The 20,068-nt window shown below is 36.3% G+C and overlaps 1 protein-coding gene across 1 annotated transcript; it reads right to left on the reverse strand.

The window, feature by feature from the left end:
- Positions 1-263: 263 nt before the first annotated feature.
- On the reverse strand, positions 264-14,484 carry LOC132304633 (WD repeat-containing protein 26 homolog). The gene is made up of 6 exons (XM_059802381.1): positions 14,418-14,484; positions 13,859-14,277; positions 6,855-7,744; positions 3,384-3,485; positions 2,009-2,638; positions 264-690 (listed from the first exon to the last, which is right to left on the reverse strand). The coding sequence occupies exons 3-6, from the start codon at positions 7,653-7,655 to the stop codon at positions 475-477; spliced, it is 1,749 nt and encodes a 582-aa protein (XP_059658364.1). The 5' UTR covers positions 7,656-7,744; positions 13,859-14,277; positions 14,418-14,484; the 3' UTR covers positions 264-474.
- Between the last annotated feature and the right edge of the window lie 5,584 nt (positions 14,485-20,068).

Here is a 20,068-nt window from a genome sequence, read left to right on the forward strand (position 1 = left end):
CAAATATATAGTTGAGAAACCATTATGTTTTACCCCAAGTCACATGAAGCTAGAGTGAAAGCGAGTGTGAGAGCCAACGCGCCTGTACAAAGCACAAGAGTGAAAGCGATTCTTGTTTAGAAGAATTGTGTGACATATGTTTTCCCTAATCAAGAGTTCTAATAGGCTAACAAGAAGTACAATGTGACCAACCATTTACAAAAAGAATCGCTTTGATCAAAAAGCATTATCACCAAAGATTACTCCAAAATACCTTCACACCCTTATTAGAAAATACAAACCAAATCCATTAATAAATCAGATACTAGAAATGAACCAACATATAATTTATTTTCAGATGAGATGCACAGTTCACATGCTTGTTTGTACGAATGTCTGCTTAAGACGAAAGTATATAAGTATTTACACAAAAGCAATGGTCAAGGAAAGAAATATCAATGACTGAAGATTTCATGCTTGTTTCCTCGACCTAATTCAAGTTCCTCCATTGCAATAGTGGACACCATTGCTGTGTGTCCCCTTGGCCGTCATCTTAAAACAACCTAAGCCCCATATGCGGATTGTACGGTCATCACTGGCTGATGCCAACATGTGTGGGTTTGCCGGATTCCAGCTAACACAGTTAACAGCTCCAGAATGACCCCGTAGAGCCTCTATGAGCTCTCCTGAGCTTCTTTGCCATATACAGACCTACAAATATAGTAATAAATTACTCATCTTCAAAAGTGGCAACTATATTAATGAACTTCAGAATATTAAAATATACAAGAAATGGTTGCAATTTCAATCAAACCAGCACATGGTTTCTTTGGACTCAACTTCCAATTCCTACCTACTGTTTAACTGGATTGATCATGTTTATCAACAATAAGGTCAACCTCTAAGGTTAAATGTGATGTATGCACATGTCGGGTCCTAAAAGTATCATTCATTCATATCGTGTATTGCCAACCTTCTAAAGCATTTCTCAAAGGGTTATGTAAATCGGTGAGTGCACCTTAGGATCATTTGATGTTCAACATTTTAATTGATATAGATACTGCAGAGAAGCACCATATTGCACATCAAGGACAGAATTAGTGCATAGCAAGAACTACATATGAAAGCAGGAAAGTGGCATTATTGTTGAATTCCCCTTGTGTGGTAGATTCGTGCAAAGCTTCTTTAAGCCAGTTTGGTTACCTTAAATTTCTCTGAACGGTCAATTTCAGATAACTATAAAAAGACCGTTTCCATAAACAGGGCATTTCCAGAAAATAGTTTCCATCTTCTGTTTTTCATTTATCGGTTCTCTCGAAACAGAAAGTTGTTCTCATAAAAGTGAACCACACAGGCCCTATATTCCATAAACAACTTGTAGTAATTCAGAAAGTCCTGATAAAATAACAATCTGTTTAAATAGTAAAGCTCATGAAATACCAACCACAGAAAACCACACAAGGAGGCACTACAATAGTGCAAATCCAAAACTGCCAAAAATATTCTCCAAAATTTATTCCCCTACCCACAGAACAAAGGGAAATAGAAAATAATATAATTATAAGCAGCATAATAATTATATCAAAATATGTTGAGCAATCGATCTGTATTCCAAATATTGATATGATCTAATCAACTGCAACAGCTACAATGTGGCAGCATTTTTGCAAAATGCGAAAGCCATCAAATATCAGAGGAACACGTAGTTTTTAGCCACAACTGATAAAACACATGAACAAGAATGTGCTTGCACCAAATGGTATTATGGACATCTGCAAGTTATGTAAATCTTTACATGGAAAACAACAGGTTTGCTTAGTTTGGGTTTGAGAGCCTTCTACACACAAACAAGTTTTTTCAACAAGGGGCATTGAACAACATACCCTATTGAATCTACTTATTAAGAGCTACTCTTCACAAATTCAGAATCAGATTCTAGTATACAGTGAATTTAAATCAATCATAAAAATTATAATATAACGTGAATTCACATCAATCTTATAAAGAATTTAAATGTGAAGATATATACCTGAGAGTCCTCACTACCGCTAGCAATAAATGCTTGATCAAGTCCGCCAAAACAGGATCTAACAATGAACCGAGAACGTTTGTGACCTTTATACTTAGCAACAAGCTTTACATCGTGCTCTATGTTCCAAAGATGGATTTCTTGATTCAGAAGACTAACCAGCAAGAATTTATTGTCCCTGGATAAAGAGAATGATGTTATTGCTTGATCCTCCTCAATGAACTTCTCACTATTTGCTTCCCTGTCAAGTAACAGTATTGCAGCTTCTCTACAAACAGTAATGATCCGTTTCCCATCACTTGTTACTTCCAAGTCCGAAATCCTGGCAGTTCGTTGCCCTTTCCAACACTCCAGCTCTTTCCCATCCAATTCCCACAAGCAGATGCTTTTATCAGTAACACCAGAGATTACCCATTTCCCATCAACAGACCATGCACAAGATAACAAACCAAGACCAACTTTCTCATAAACATGGAGGCATTCACCGGACAAAACGTCCCAGCGTCGGACAGACTCCTCTACCCCACAGGTGAGAAGCTGATGGTCATCAGGACTCCATGAAACATAGGAGATGGGTTTCTGGTGACCAGATAATCTATGCTTCAAGGACACCTTACCATTCACATTAACCTATGAAAGCCAAAAATTTAGATAACAATTGACTTGCATTATGGACACTGGGGCAAGATAATTTTGAAAATTGAAAGTTTTTGAGTCTTGAATTCTACATGTTACCCCCACCAATTTTTAGATAAGTTCTAAAGTTCATGACATTACACTTGAAAGGAAGTGCTGCGTTACAAAATGTCAATAAATTATAAAACTGTGCACTCTAGTAAATGTAATTATACAAGTGAAAAACCTTTAAGATGTCTTCACTCGTGGAATGACAAAATCTAGGGCTCAAGTAATTAGGACGCATAAATATGCAACTCAAATTATATTAACACTTGAGATCTGAAAAGTTCTAAAGCAATCAAGAATCCATAACATAATAAGCAGAAGGCATTAACAGTAAAAGTCATTATCTAAAGTTGGTTCTGCCTATGCGGGATGCTACAAGCGGAAGACTGAATAAAAGCATAACACATTATTTTTGCACAAATGAACTGTTGTGCACTCTCACACTTATCAACTAAGTTTTTACCGTTACACCAAGCAATGGCCCCAATAAATGGCATTAAGACTATTACAGAGTTCACATATAGAAATTAAACGAAAATTGAAGTAGGAATTTAGTAGAACAAACTACTACTAAAAGAGGGATGAAGCAATGAGAATAAAATTTCCAGAGATGACATGCATACACACCATGAGGTAATGAATACATGTTCAAATTATTTCATATTTTAGCAGTCAAATACAACAAATCTACCTCCCATATGATTGCTGATTGATCGCGGGATGATGAGGCTAAGTACTTCCCATTATGCGAAAAGCGCAAAAACCAGACTTCATCAGAATGTTCTTGCAATAACTGTGTTATCAGGAGTAACAGAAGCAGTTAACAACAATTCCCGCAGTGATAAAAAGAAACCAAATTTACAATAGATACTGCAGATTAATAGACTATGTAGTCCATTCAACATAAAGAAAGATTTTTATTTTTATTTTGAAAAAAAGAAGGAAAAGAACAAAAAAGAAAAGAAAAAGAAGTTAACAAACAAGATTTCAAGCTGAGGTAGAAAACATAGATAACGATTGTTGATGATGTGTTTCAAAGAATAAATAAATAAAATAATGATCATTGTAATCTATAAAAAATAGTCATCACAGTATTTTTAATCCCAAATTCTGACCAATATCCGTATTACCCCTGAAATACAAACATGTAAATGTGATTGTCCTCAATTTTCTATGACATGATGAATTTCTCATTCTAATTTTCAAGAAAAAATCAAACCGTACACAAAAAGTACTGTATTCTCCCCATTCCCTAGTTCGCTAGATGCTAACAATGTTCCAACCTAACTCTTCATATATGGCACAATTGCCAGGGCCTTCTCTAAAACCTCAGTCTTGCCTCTAGTGTCATCACATGCCTCTGACCCTACCTCTTTGAAATTCAAACAAGTATACATACTTAGCAGCTGCAACGCATCATTGCCTTTTCATATCATGTATCCAGTACTCTGATCCCTTCCTTCCCCACTCCCATGCTCTTACATGCATACCCATCATGCATAATCGTCCTCTGTTATGTGTTGTAACACTTGAAGACCGGCTTTGTCAAAGGGAAGAGAGGAATTCAATTCTCTCCCAAGACCAATTCTATCCCAAGCCTCCTCCAAAGAGGAACTTTTCTCTTCAACCAAAATTCTAGAATTATTTTGTGTCTAGATCACCAAATAATACCCAATATGTAATGATTTGGTTCTCCCCCTTAAAAAAACCACTAAAAGAGGTCTTAATTGTTAAGTGAATATCCACTTCAACCACCATGAATCTACCATGGCAAAAAGTCCCTACAAGAGTAACAGAAAAGGGGCAGTGAATGAAAAGGTTACTGAAGTTTTCACTCTAAGATCGGTATAAAACAAATATGTTAGGGTTCAGGGCTTCAATAGGTCTTTCCATCTAAAGCATCTCTTTGGTGTGTATACCTCCCTGTAAGCAACCAACTGAACTAAAGCCTTAATTTTGTGAGGGATCTTGGCCTTCCAAATAACCTCAACGATTCAGAGAAAATATGTCCAATTAGGAAAGGGAACTGCAATAAGACTCAGACGAGAATGAGCTACTAGAATCTAAAGTTAAACATCTCTCATCGAATGACCTCTATTTTGCCACAATTATTTACCTGACTAACTCTTTTAAATCATTGTGGAACTTCCAATTTTCAAAGCCATTCATCTGAAGAGATCTTTTTCAACACCTTGATTGGTCTTACCTTAAGGGCTCATTTTCCCTTCATCAAAACACCTTCCCCACTAACCAAATGAAAATAGTATTCCTCCTCTCTTCCCTGCAAAATAAGTCTCTCAGCAAATTGAAGAGTGAGTTTTCACTGATATCAACTTTACTCCTAAGAACTAGTACAACCTCAAGGCAGGTTAAATTACATATGGCATCTACCAACTACTTGTTTCCAAATTGCTTTCATCTCCGAAGGAGTTCTAAGAGGAACCATGGATTAGCAGAAGAGACGGAACCTTTTTGCAACCCAAGACCATTGCAAATTGCAATCCATTTGGAACATCACCTAGCCCAATTGACTCTTACATTGCAAGATTTTCTATTTACCCTGAAACGGCAGAAAGAATCAATTTTTTTTTTCAGAAAGAATAAAAAAAAGTCAGGAATAATTTTTCCGTTCATGCTGAAAATTGCACAAAACCAGGATGTCTCCGCAAATTGCAACTGTAATTCCATGCTCACTCAATTTTTGCCTTTCTGATACTCTCAATTCCCCACCACTGCGCACACAAACACATGCACAGGCGCAGAAATGCACTACTGAAGATTCTACCTGCTCTGGTTAAAGGCTGTGTAACAAAAATGATAGCACTCCTTTCAGGCGGACCCCTTTCATGTAAAATTGATATTTCCCACGATAATTTTTTTTTTTTTTTTTTATAAGTAAAAAATTTCATAGAACAAAAAGATTAGGCATAGTAGATCTTTGCACCCGTAACTTAGAATTCTAGAAAGTAATTATATGTACCACATAATACCAATTAAGATTGGAATTGGAAGACAACATTCCGTATCACTTAATTTGCTATGAAGGCCATACTTTAAAGAGCATATTATAAGAACTCCTCACAGAATCAATGAAGTGAAGTGAATCTTACTGAGGCAAGTGCGCCTTCATAGTTTCTCTATATAAATGCATTTACCTGCAATTTAAATATGATCCGCACTCAACTTCCAAAAAATATATATATTATCCGTACTCTTGATACTCGGATCAGAATGCAAATTTAACACAGTCAGAATGCAAAAGGATCAAAGGTATATGTTCATTATTGTCTAACCAAAATCTTGACTATTTAGATAATGCCATTTAAGATATAACGATCTGACTGACGATCTATCATCTAACAATTGCCCTCCCTGATAACATTTCATACAACCATAAAAATAAAAGTGGGACATTCTCCGTTACCAGAATTACCTTGGGAAATTCTTGCTGCGTTACCAGAATTACCTTGCGAAATTCTTGTATAATCCTCAAAAAGTCAACCATATAATAACACCCCATCCCCTGACCCCTCCTTTCACCAATCAATTTCACTGTAAATGATTGACTGATAATATTAAATCCTAGGAACAGAAACCCCACATTTAACAGGAAAATTCTAAGATTTAATGACGACACTCCATATAACTTCCTCGAAAACTTTCCCAATTTACCTCCCCAGCTAGCTTATAAGTGATGCCCAAGATTTCTTTGCTACCCTCTCCCTGAATCCTCCCATCCTAGAACTTTATTCATTTTCAGAGCAATTGACTTGCATAGCTAGTTAAAAATTATAAATAATAATAATAATCAAAAGAAATGATATTCTAATGGAAACGTCTTATAACGTTCTCCACCATTCCTGTGTTCCAGGATTCAGATAAATCAAATTTAAAATAGTAGCCAACAGTTACATGTGTCTGGAGCAGATAAACATATATAGTAGTACTAGACCAGGGAAATAATATATCCGCATAAAAGGCCTAAAGATCTACTACTATTATCTATTGCAAAATAATAATAATAATCGAAGTTAAATGTACCATAATTTGTGTTGCCATAAACATGTAAAGCTCCATCACTGAAGTGTTGCTCACATGTAATTATAGTGTTCGTACACCAAATAATAAAAAACAAACTCAGATCAGAAAAACATGTCCTAACCTGTAAAGTTTGAGAAGGAATCTGGTCTCTCCCACACCGATGATCAGTGTACAATGACATTTCCCTATCCAAAGAGTTGTGAAACATGCAAGCATCTAGTTGCAAGTTAAGAGCCTGTTCAACAAGATGCTCCAACCTTTTTTCTGGTATCATAATTGTTGGCGGAAGCAATTTCTGCAATTCCTCCAGCAGTTTTGGCCGAGATTTTGACCCCCCATTATCTACACTGGGAAACCCTACAAGTCCACGTTGTGCAGGAGATACAATGCAGGAGGAAAGCTCACGGACTCTATTATTATTTATACAAAGAGGTGCAATCTCAGTCCTCAATGTCTTCAAAGCATCCGTGACTTTTTCCCCATCCAGAAGTTCAAAAAACTTTTGCTCCAATATAACAAAAGTTGCCGACTTAATGATAGTTTCATCCGTTAGACCAATCTTATGCAATGAAGCTACACTTTCATCCCAATTACCATCAAGAATCTGCTGCATAAACAAATTTACTACAGAGGAGTGCAAGGTTATTCCCGACTCTTCCTCCAGATGTGCTCCAGTTTTCTTATAGCCAAGAGAATATAATGCCTCAGCTATAATTCGAACAAATTCCACCTTTTTAATAACTCCTTTCGAGCCAACCATCTCTTCATCTCCTTGGGACGGTAGGAGCCTAGCCATTAAGTCACTCAACGAGCGAGTTGCAGGCTCCCTAAGAGATGTACTGTCTGAAAGACCTCTCAATTCTCCAGAGGATACTTTCACACGTTTTGACGGGGGTGGTTCATCATCCTCTACACCTCCCATGAAATGTACACCTCAGCCCATATATAATTACAAGAAAAACACAGGACGATTGTTTTTTCAAATCTCTATGATGAGTTACAAATAACTTCCTGCATAACATAGTTAAATGAAAGGTTAAGATTTGATAAATTAACAAATAAAAGGAATAAAACAAGTAGCCTCAAACATTTATGAATACAACCAGCCACAGCAATTAGAAGAAAAAAATATATCATTACTCAGTGTTGGTCTCACCTACACGGTGCTGAAAAGGGGAAGGCTGGAAACAAACCAAATGATTATTTGTTTAGGAGAAATTATGAAAAAGCCATGTACTGCACAATTTATGCAACTAACTCTCTTGAACTAATTTTCAGGCCAAAAAATCTTCCATCTAGAAGAAGGTTTCAAAAAACCCTCTTTTGTCAAACCACCTTTTGATCAACATATGGTTGTGTAGCAGAACTACAAAACGACCTATATTTTGTTTATCCATTCAAACTTTATCATCTCAAATTGTCATTGGTATCCACCTTTCTCTCTCCCTTCCCTCTATCCGTTAATCTTCACAGACCATCTACCTCAAATTCTTCAACAACCCACTATCACTTTATCAGTCATTAAATTAACCAAGATCATCAACTTAGCCTTATTGTTGCCACCATTTTTCATCTTTGACAACAATCATCACCTTAGTCTTATTGTTACCACCATTTTTCATCTTTGGCAACAATCATCACCTTAATATGCTCTTCAACATGTACATACCTTCTCTAAAACTATCCCAGATTAGTGGCAGGAAGAGACCCCAGTCAAGACCCTAATAATAGTTGCCAACATAAAGAAGCACCCACTTATTCCAATTTCCAGTATAAAAAACAATAAGCAACCAAACATTCTACTTGAAACTTCCATCAGCGAAAAAAGGTCCCCTTGCGTAATGCAACGTCAACTGTCAAATAATCCAGCCAGCCTTAATCAAAATGGAAAACTTCATTGTACAAAAATTTATTCATTTCCTCTCGAAACGAGCCCTCTTCATTATATGCAAAACTTGATATAACAGCATGCCTTTACATTGACAAGCTTACAAATAAACACCGGCCAACTTATCAAATTCTGTAGACAACACACTCATCAGCCACAAGATTATATTCTCGATTGATGACCTCCAACAAAGGCATTTCGAGAATTAAATAACACTATCTACTGCTCTAATTGTTCTCAAGGCTAGGCAGTGTAGTAATAATTTTATGAACTCCTCTAACAAAACTAATTGATCCAAGTCCTTGAATTGCACGATCAAGCTCTCCTTGTGAGTCAAAGCAGTAAAGGAGGCATTCAAGCTCCTTTTAAACTCACCCAAGTCATGAAAATAATGACAGATTGCTATGACATCTGTGGGACCCAGTCTACCAGCTCAGGGTTTGACAACAACTACGTGGCATAGACCTCGTCAACTCAACTATGATGTGCAAACAACGGTGTTACATAGGGCCCACCACAAGACTAAAAGTCAAGGAACAAGCGTGATAGTTGCTATGGTAGGGCCTTCGAAGACTACTCCCCAAAAGGGGAAACCCTCAACATTAATTCTATAATTTATAATTTACTTTACAAGTGCAAACAAGTGTAGCTTCAGGTCGGAATGAAGCTCCAATGGAGATACCCAAAGCCTTTAGGGAGCATTCTTTAACGAGGACCTCCTCTCTACGCATAAACCTCAAAGCCACCTAATAGTTATGAGGACTTTCTGTCTGCGTATAAGCCTCTAAGATGAAAGAACCGAAAGCCCTTAGGAGCACTTCTTTACAGATAAACTTTGAGAAATAACCAAAAGGCCCTCGAGGACAGCCTCTCTAAGGATAAACCTCGAGGAGATTCTCTTCCCGGATAAAATTCGAGGAAGGGGTAGTGCCTCGGGGTAGACCTCACGGTAGTAACCTCATTATGGGACCCAAGGGAATATTGGTCTGGTGATTGAGGTTTGAAGATTGTCAAGAAGCTGCTGCTGCTGCGGCCCGAAAGAGCAGGTGCTTCTTAGCTGATCACCGAGAAAGGAAGAGAAATGATCTCTCTTAAAGTAGAGCAAGTACCCACAACCCTCGCATTTTAATGCGAAATCTCCCTTATCATAATCAAATTAAATGTTTGCCCCCCTCCTTTTCCCTGATGAGGCAGGCAATTTATCTTAGGCCTCCGAATGGGGTCACATCTTACCCTTTTAGTACCCTGGGGTTAATCAGGCGACAACCGGTGGTCAATCCCTTTCACTCATGGTCTTTATCAGGAGACAACCTAGTACAAAAGGAGTTAATAGTTCCATTTATGAAGCGAACTACCATAGGAAAACAAAGAGAAACCTGTCTTAACTTCACAAGAGATTACAAGAACTGTCCTCGTTTCCCTTCCTTGAACCTCCTTTGAGGAGTCTCGTGTGATAGCTTGGACTTCCACCTAGGTCTACATTCCTGGTGGCCTCATCATAGTAAGTGATTTCCCACCTCTCGAACCCTTCTTCCACAACATCCTTCCTGACCAATTCCCACTATTACTGGGAGAACATCACGGGCGTGTCATAGTTATGCACATTTAGATATCATATTAGAAGTCTTGATGTACATCTTCTCAGAGACATGCACTATATCATTTTTAATATTCGCCTCCCTTCTAACCTCTATCCAATCTATAACGAGCCAGCATATCTAATTAATCATTTTATTTCCCAATGAAAGTGTGCACCATCATTGTACCTTTCTTGAGTCTTTTGTTTCCAACTAATCTCCTTTCCCAACATTAAATTATTCCTGTCAAACTCCTATTCTTATCACTCCTCCTCTCTGACTATCAACCCACTCTTTTGTTCCCTTTCCTGAGCTAAAGAGTGTTCCCTTTATTTATTTATTTTTGTAAGTAATATTTCAATAAAAAAAAAGCTCAGAGGAGAGCAAACCCAAGAACTGCACAAAAAAACACTACATCTCTATTATCTCAGACTATCCAAAAATATCGAGCAAAAAGAGAGAGCTCAAGATGAGGTGTTTTAACACCCATATCAGAGCTTCAATTCCATCAAAAGAACTATTCCTTTCGTGCCATAATCCCCACCAAAAACAAAGGGGGCTAGCTATCCAAGCATCTCAAGCGAGGTATGAACTTCTCAGGCTTGTCTGGGGGCTTTGGAGTTCATAGTCATGAACTACTAGCTTTCAAGGGGAAAATAATGCTTTTATCTTCTCTCTTTTCTTTTCTTTTCTCTTTTTTTTTTTTTTTTTTTGATAAGTAAGAATACATTAGAAAGCGTTCAAAAGGGGAACGCATCCCAAAGACTATACAAGGGCAGAAGCCAAAGAAAGGATCCTAAGCACCCAAGGAACCCAAAAAATCAACAATTTCCTCTATAGATATACAATTTCTCCCCATCACCCAACTAAAAAGATAACTAATAATAAGAAATTTCAAAGCCCCAATGGAGGATTCCTCCCCATCATAAGATCTTCTATTCTGCTCCTTCCAAATACACCACCAAAAAAAGAGAACTATAATGCTTTTATCTTACTCGTATACAAACATTTTATTGATCACAGAAGTGAATTAATTCTGCAAGGTAGTAGAGATTAATTTATATAGAAAAGATAGGCTTTTGCTCATCCTCCTCACAAGGGGAGGACATCACTCTCTTGGCTTCCAGATGATATTCTGTAGTAGTTCCTTAGTTACCTCTGGCAAGAGAAGGTATTCTACTAGTTGCCTAGTGAACCTAAAAGCGAGGAACGAATAAAGAAGTGATATATCTCTTCTCTTAATTGCTTTTACTTGCTTAGGGAAAGCTACACTAAAAAGGGTCTCTGAGGCCATTACAAGTGCTTTAAATGTATTAAACTAGTTTAAGTGGTGTATTCGCAATACGATACAGGAATCCCAAGGTTTTTTTATCTGCTTGGATTGCCCTGAGCACATAGGCTTTTCCTGTGGCTTTGTTTGATTGGACTCACACATGTTTTATAACTAGTAAAATTTTCTGCAAAAACCTTTTTTTTTTTTTGATAAGTAAAATTTTCTGCAAAATTTTCAGGATTTTATATCTGTCTCTTTGACTAAAAATGCTAATTCATGACTCTAATATCAGAACTGATGGCTTTTAATTAAGTAATGTTATTTGTGCTTAATTCATTAGTTGTTTTGATGGATCATACTTTTGACAGAACAGTTCAAATTCTTAGGCTTCTAAGGCCTTACATATTTAAGCTTTAAATAATTTGGTTTCTGTCTTTTGTTGAAAATGAGATTGCAATGACACAGAAAAAGAGGGGTAAATGAAAAATGGATGGAACCAAAATGTCTATTGGAATACATGAAAAGGATTAGCATAAAGACTTCGAAAAGATTTTCATTAACACAATGGGGAGAGTTTCTAGAAATAAACAAAAAGCATAAGTGATGGCTTTCATGTTACAATTGGTATTCATTGTTATGCTGGACTTCTATTTTCTGTTACCCTGGTGTAAGGATTTTTAACCAATTAACGAAAGGGACTGGTGAACTTGTCAGCTGGGAACCATTCTCCCATGATTGGCAATGTTTTACACTGCCTTTTTTTTTTTTGGTATCTTCTGTCCTTGTTCAAAAGCTTTTGTTTTCTTTTTGGTATCCTCTGTCCTTGTTCAAAGCTTTTGTTTTCGCTACTTAACTCCATGAGACACTACGCCCCCCAACAAACAACGCATATCCTCAAACGCTCACACCTGCACACCAGGAAAAAGAAGCTATCCAAAGTGACACCCGGCCATACTTGATCTACTGACAGTGTTTTGAGGGAAGCTATTGGTGGTTAAAATTTGGTTTATAGCTTCCCTTGTTTGTGATTAAAGAAGTTAATTGAGAATTTCAAATTGGATTTTGGATGCTCTAATTCGTTTGAAGCTTCAATTAATGGTTTGGATATTCATAGCTAGTCTTTTATGTGAATGTTCCCCAATTTACAGTTTATTCCTATTCTGCTAGGGCTTGCAGTGATACCACTTAAGGTTTGGTGGCTTCCTCTGAAGTTATGGCCCGATGGGGCATTGAAGAGTTTTCTTTTTATTTCAGTCAGTGATTAAAGATGGTTTCTTAGTTTAGATATTTATGAAAGCAGTTTCCTAGAAGAATAAGACAGCATTCTAGCTTAAGTGAAGATAGACCTAATATTGGCATTATTTACATAAAGTGTTTGATTCAGACACAATCCATACCCCCATGTCCTCAAAAAGGAAACAAAAAAGGAGACCCTGAATCCCTGTAATTTCTCTCCTTCCTCCTATCAGTCTCTTTCGCACTCAACCCGCTTTCTCCTACAAATTAATCCGACTCGTTAATTTCTTCCTTATTCCTTTCCCCTTCTAAATTACCAAAAACTTTCCATATCCCTTATTCTGAGATTAGCCTTAGGTATCAATATTTTCAGCTTTCAAGCAACAAAATTACTCGGAGCACCATCCACCCTGTGCATCCCCCACCAAGCTGCCAAAATATAGCAGTGGGTTGACGAGGAAACACCTACAGTTTTCAACAACGCAAGAAAATATGTTCATACACAATGACAACTGACTAGGCAATAAAGAAAGGAAGCTAAGATTCACTAACATGAGAAATGAACCACATAGTTGCCCAACCCAATTAAAATAACACCAAAGCATGCAATTCCAAGAATAAAACTCACTGATAGCCAATTCACAAGACTTCAAACACACTAAAGAAGACACCGAGTCTAACATATGTGAAATCAACATGAAGAAAATTGAAACACAAAGCAGCACAAGGAAGATATAAAAAACAAAGAGAAAAACAGCAAACTCACTTGAGTATGCTAAAATTAATGAGAACGCCCAACAATAAAATCTTATGAAGAAAGACTAATTGAACCTGTTAACAAAATTCTAGAACTACATCAATATATACACAGATAAGTAGAGGGAATGTTTGATGAAACTGAAAGTTCAACAGAGAACTTTGGATTGCTGAAAATAATATTCTCAGGTAGATTTGTCAACATAAATGATAACCAAGATCATTTTGGCAAAACTTCACTCTTTCCAAGTAAAAACTATATTTATATCACGAATAATTGTGCATTATAAAATGCACTGAAAATTGACTATTGAGCACATAATAGTTGTTCCCTAAAAGGGTAGATCCAATCCGGTTCTGGTTTACAATGGAACTACGAAAGGAATTGGGGGTACCTATGTAGCGATTTTGTTGCAAATCGGCTAAGACAGTGAAATAAATCTACAGTGACTTAGGCTTGATCACCGATAGCTTCGTGCTCAGATATAACGAAACGTACACCGAGTATTGGTGACTCAGATGCAGACAAAGATGGCCCAGTAGTCGCAGATAAGGTTCTCAAGAACGACCACCGGGATGTATGAGGCAAACAAGGGTGGCGGCGATGAAGGGTTTACGGTGGGGGAGGTGGTGCTCGCGGGTGGTGGGATGGTGGTTTTTGGGGGCGACGATGGCGGCAAATGATGAATGTTCCGGTGGTGAGTTGTGGCGGTGGCTGTGAACTAGGGTTTCACGGCGGCGAAAAGGTCGTTGTGTTGGCGGTGGGTGGCGCTGGAGATAGATATGTATATCCCCAATATCAGATCGCCAGCATCTGCAAAATGAAGCCCCAAATAGTGAGAAGTGCACAACAAGTTAACCAAAACCTGGTTCTTCCTAGAATATGCTGACTTTAACTTTATACAACAAGGGGTGCAATAAGAGTAAGTTGGAAAGATTGAGGGGTTTGTTCACCTTAATTTAAGGTATAAATTTTTCTTTTGGGGCCTAAGATAGTAGTGGACGCAAAGGAAAGTATGAATGACATCCATAAGAAAGGAAATATACGCTTTCTTTTTCTTTTTTTCTTTCGTTTCTTTTTTTTTATTTTTTTTTGAAAAAAAAAATAAAAAATTGTTTGGTTAAGTGAAAGAAGGAGAAAATCCACCTTTCTATTATTTGGTAAGAGAGAAGAAAATAAAAAGTTTTTATATTATTTTATGATTAGACGTAGGGATGACAATGGGGCGGGGCATGTAGCTCATTCTCCATCCTTATAGGTGAATTTTTTCATTCCTATCCGAACCACTTCCGTTTAAAATTTCACTCATATCCCCATATTCGCAGTCGCCCTCCCCGCCCCCGTAAACACATACTATAATTTTTTTTTGCACATAATTTTTCTTATTCTCAAATTTCAAGATTCAACACAACCAAGTTATAATTTTTCTTAAGTGTGTTTCAGAAGTGCTTTTATCAATACTTAATCTAATTTAGTAATATATCATAATTATATAAGGGTATTTTAGTAAATGTATACCCTAAACGAGGCTGGGTAGGGATAGGGCAAAAACTACCCCCATCCCTATCACCATTTACATAAAAAGGTCCCCAAACTCGCCCTAAATAGGACGAGGCGGATGGGGCGGGGACTGCTGGGTTTGGGGATTTTGCATCCCTAATTAGACCCTCGTTGAAATTAATTAACAAATAATTATTGAAGAGTAATAATGTCATTTTACAAATAAGTATCATTCTCTTCCCTCACCCATTTATGTCTATTTTGTTGGATTGATAAAATGTTATAGGCCATGAAGGAGAAATACTTTTCTTATGGTGCCATGGCGATATAGGGCACTCATTAATTTGTAGGATATGCGAATACGGTCTAGACACGTGTCAAATACGGCTAGAAGTATCCTGAAAATTGAATATTTTACTTTTTGGTTGGACACGACGTGGATATAACAAGAATACATTTTGGACACTTTCAGGATGTGACGGAGTGAATTTGTAATTATTTTTTTTAGAAGAATGGCATTCAATGCAATTTAAAATATATTATGGATTAATTAAAAAAATAATATAAAATTTAAGAAAACAAAAATAACAAAAATATAGCTCTAAACTCCAAATTAATAATTTTAATCATGATTATATAGATAATAAAAAAATAAAAAAAAAATTGTTATTTATATGTATAATAATATATATTTTATTATTATTATTATTAACTTATCCATACCGTACCGATGTCCTATTTTTTTAACATTTGTTGTATCAACATGTTTGTATGGTGTTGTACCCGTGTCCTTATTCGTGCTTCAGGCAATGAGACATGCATCATCCATCAATCATTTCTTGCACGCGCTCCTCAAGCCATGTGTGGACCTTTGGGTGTGCTAACTTGCCCTTTTGGCAAGGTTGTGGCTCAAACAAGGTATAAATGGCATTCAACTATGGCTTGACAAGCCTTCACGGGCGTATACAAGGTGAACATGAACTTGTGATGCATGGCTAAGGTGGGTATGGCTGGAGCCATGCCCCAAAAGACCAAGGCTTGACAAGTCATGTGCGTATGAGTTGGACTTGGTTAAGGCAAGTGCATTCGGCCACAAGGTAAGGGAATGTAAGATTGGTTTGACATGGGTTAGGTTCCATTTCGTTGTTAACATATTGGTGGCATGGGGCAAGGCCATGAGCTGGGCATGGCTAAGGCATTGGTTGGCACGTGAACCCTATAGGTAGTATGCATAGGCTTTTTTAGCAAACGGTTCCAAGAAAATAGGAGTAATTGCTAGCACCTCCCACATATGTGTTAACATGGGGGAGTAAGAGGGCAGGCACACCTAGCAACCACTATGCATGGTGGAAACTTCTGACCATGATAACACATAGGTGGTTATTGAACATTTCTCCCACATTAGTGACATGAAAGAGTCATTGAATAGCATTGGCAACTACCTATGCAGTGTGGCAAAGGTTGCCATGTGCCAACAAAGCCCTTGTAGTTGGGGGTGTCAACTGCATGCCCTGTTGGCACACAACAAATCAACTAGTAAAACCCTAAGTGGATGAGGTGTCATCCACCTAGTTATTAGGTTGTTTAATGGCCTATTGTAAGTAGATTTGTGAGTGCATATAAATAGTCGTAAGGGTCAGCAACAAGTGAAAGAGTGTACACTTGTGAGCTTGTTGTACACCTTGGGTAGATTTCCTTGTGCTATTTGTGATATAGTAAAGGTTAAAAGTCGAGGGCTTCTAAAAATTGATGTGTTTGATGTTCTTTCAATCCTAGTTAATCTTTGTGTGTGGGAGTGTAACTGGATGTGTGTTCTAAGTAGGGTCGCAACTCAAACGGGTCCAACTTGAGCCTAGTCCAAAATTACTTAGGTTTCGGTTCGGGCTTGGGTTGAAAATTAGAAACCAAGTTTCATTTTGAGTCGAGCTTGGGGTTAATGTGGTAGGCAACCCGAGCTCATCCCGAATTAAAAAACCTGATGAACCCAAAATATGAACCTGTGATACCCCTAAGTTATAGAGCCATGGGTTAATCAGGCACAAGCCCAAAACCGATGGATACCAAAACAATTAGGTAATAATCGAACACAAAATACAAAAGATAAATAAGAATAAATAATAAAACTGAAAAGAAACTAAATAATAAATCCTCCATTAAATAATCCAATAGAATAAATTCTCTGATACCAGTAACCATCTAGATTACACCTCAGAAATCCATAATGTGGACCTCTAATAAAATCCCAATAGAAGCAACTGAAATAAACCAAACAAAAATAAGAATCCTACGTAGAATCGAAAGAGTGAAGTCGTCTTTACTCAGCACAAACAATCTCTAAGTCTGGATCTGACGAACACCTGAAAAATAATAGTGGGTTAGGCCCATGAATAAGTTCTACTCTACTACATCCCAAACAGAGACCCGATATACATATACATCCTACTCAACTCAATAATAACTACATAGTCCGTACATATATAGATACACACTAAATGACTCTCACTGGACTACAGGGTGGCCTCAACTTGAATAGTAGGCAACATGCAAAACGCACATATATTGGGCATGAGTACCATGATCTACCAGGGCACACAACTATCCACTATATCCAGTTATGCATCCCAAGCAATATACGCTCCCTAACCACTGATCTTGAGATTCAAGCTCATATCATGGCACATATTCATATATATAAATCATATCCATAACATAAAAGTAAACTATCCGCCATAGTATTTCAATGGTATGTCATCCAATTGGTTTTGTGACCTGACACGAATAGATATGACTTAACTTAATAGTTAATCCATCCATAATATGCCCTTATATCCTAACAATCGTGCATTCATCTATATCCAACAATTGATGCAACATATATAATTGCACATCAAATAATTTAGAAATAGCATGGTATCAATTATACAGATATCTATTGCTTTTATTTAAGCAATAATAACAATTTAATTAGCATGTCGTTAACTTACATTACAAGTAAATAACCTACATCTCAATTAAATTATGTAAACTTCCATATACATGATTAAAATCATTTGAATAACTTTTACAATTGTTACAATAATTTTAAAACATCAAACTCATCCATTAATCAATTTATAAATTATTTAAAGTTCTATATTATCCACATCCTTAGCATACAATTATAATCTATGCACTCTAGGAAGCTATTTTATCCCATAAAGACTAATTAATCCATTAAAATGATTACAGTAGCATCTGGTAACCTAAAACTTCAAAATTCAATATTCAGTCCAACTGAGTAGGCTCGGTTCCAACTAAGCAGGCTCAGTTCCTAACTGAGTCGGCTCCTTCTCCCTCAGCAACTGAGTCGATTCATTCTTACTACGAGTCGTCCTCTTTATTTTTCAGCCCCTGCAACTCCTCCAAACTCCATTGTTATGGGTCCTAAGCTTCAGTCTAAGTCTCATACTTCCTTAATAATTTATTTTGAAACCTTAAGCATGTAAAGATCGAGTTTAAACAACACATCATGCCAAATTTCAAGAACATATTAATCAAGAACATAAACATATATTCACAAATAGCCTCTGTTCTAATATGATTTAAGCATGCATATGTATTCGATTTTACTGTTTATTTATCATGGAATTGTCCTAGGTATGTATATAGCATGTGATATAAGGAGAAAAGTTAGAAGAAGAACTTGCCTTTAAGGATTTTGACTTGAAACCTTAAACCTCTTTCTTCTTCTGTTTTCCGGCGACCTTGGTTGCCGTCGAACCTCTCTACTGCTCGGTCATACTCACGAGCAATCTCCCTTCCTTCTTCCTTGGTTCGGCCTTCTTCCTTCCTTGGTCGGCTCCTTCTTCTCTCTCTAAAACTCTCGGTTCTCTCTCCTTTCTATCTCTCAATTTCTTTCTGTAAAACTATGTATTCACGTAATACATAACCCCCTGTACAGACATAACATATCATATATATAGGCTATATCACAATTTAACCTAATCCTACCTCCATTCTAAGTCTGCTACCTTAAAAGGGAAAAGAAAATAAAAGGAAAAATAAAATATAAAGAAGGAAAATAAACTTATACATATATATAATTGTTTACATATATATACATATCTATTTAGAAAACATTAATATATATATACCTAACCGACTATACTTAACATTATTATAAATACTAATACTAATACTAAATAATAATAATAATAATAAAACTATCCTTATACATATATGTATGTATGTATGTATATACATAAACTAACATCCATGGGTAATCATCCATACCCATCAAGATTCCTATTCAAGTAGTCCATGCGACCCATTGGGTTAGTCCATTACTACTATCTAAATCCAACTCTTTTAAAATAAAATAAAACAAACAGTTACTTCATTTAATCCTAACAATTACTTTCAAACAATTACACATCATTTTAGCAAACAATTCAAATAGACAATTAATTAAAATAAAACAATTTAAACACATAATTAAAATAAACAAATAATTCAATTAAACACATAACAATTAACCACATTGTCAAATAATCAATTAAAAATGCAATAAAATAAATAAATAAATCCCAAGACTATCCTTTTAAAATTAGGGGTATTACAGAACTTGAACATTGAACTCGATATATGTATATATATATATATATATATATATATATATATATATATATATATATACATATTGAATTTATTAGTTTTTGATTTATTTATTATTTATGTCATGCCAATATCTTCAAGTATTTCATTTATAAAATAATAATAATAATAAAAAATGAAGTTTATTTCATTTCACCGTGGCTCAATGCTATAGGTTTTGGGTCTAGTGGCTTGCACCACTCGACCATGGCTTGAACCTACTGGGTTCATATGGTTTGGTGGGAGAAAGGAGTTCAAGTATAGCAGCTTGGGATATTTATGACCAAAATGATGTCTCTTCATCATCAGATACAACCATATGTAATTCAATGTAATGGTTCCAAATGTTGCATTATTTCAGTTATAAGGCTTGAAGTTCTATAGTTCCAAATGTTGCACTGTTTTAGCCTTACAACTACCATATATGAATAGACATGTCTTTTAGTTTACGACTGTCATGCCTCTTCAATTC

Source organism: Cornus florida, unplaced genomic scaffold (assembly GCF_030987335.1).
Source record: "Cornus florida cultivar Cherokee Brave unplaced genomic scaffold, ASM3098733v1 CherokeeBrave_3.0.0_Hap2_Chr01, whole genome shotgun sequence".
NCBI lineage: Eukaryota > Viridiplantae > Streptophyta > Magnoliopsida > Cornales > Cornaceae > Cornus > Cornus florida.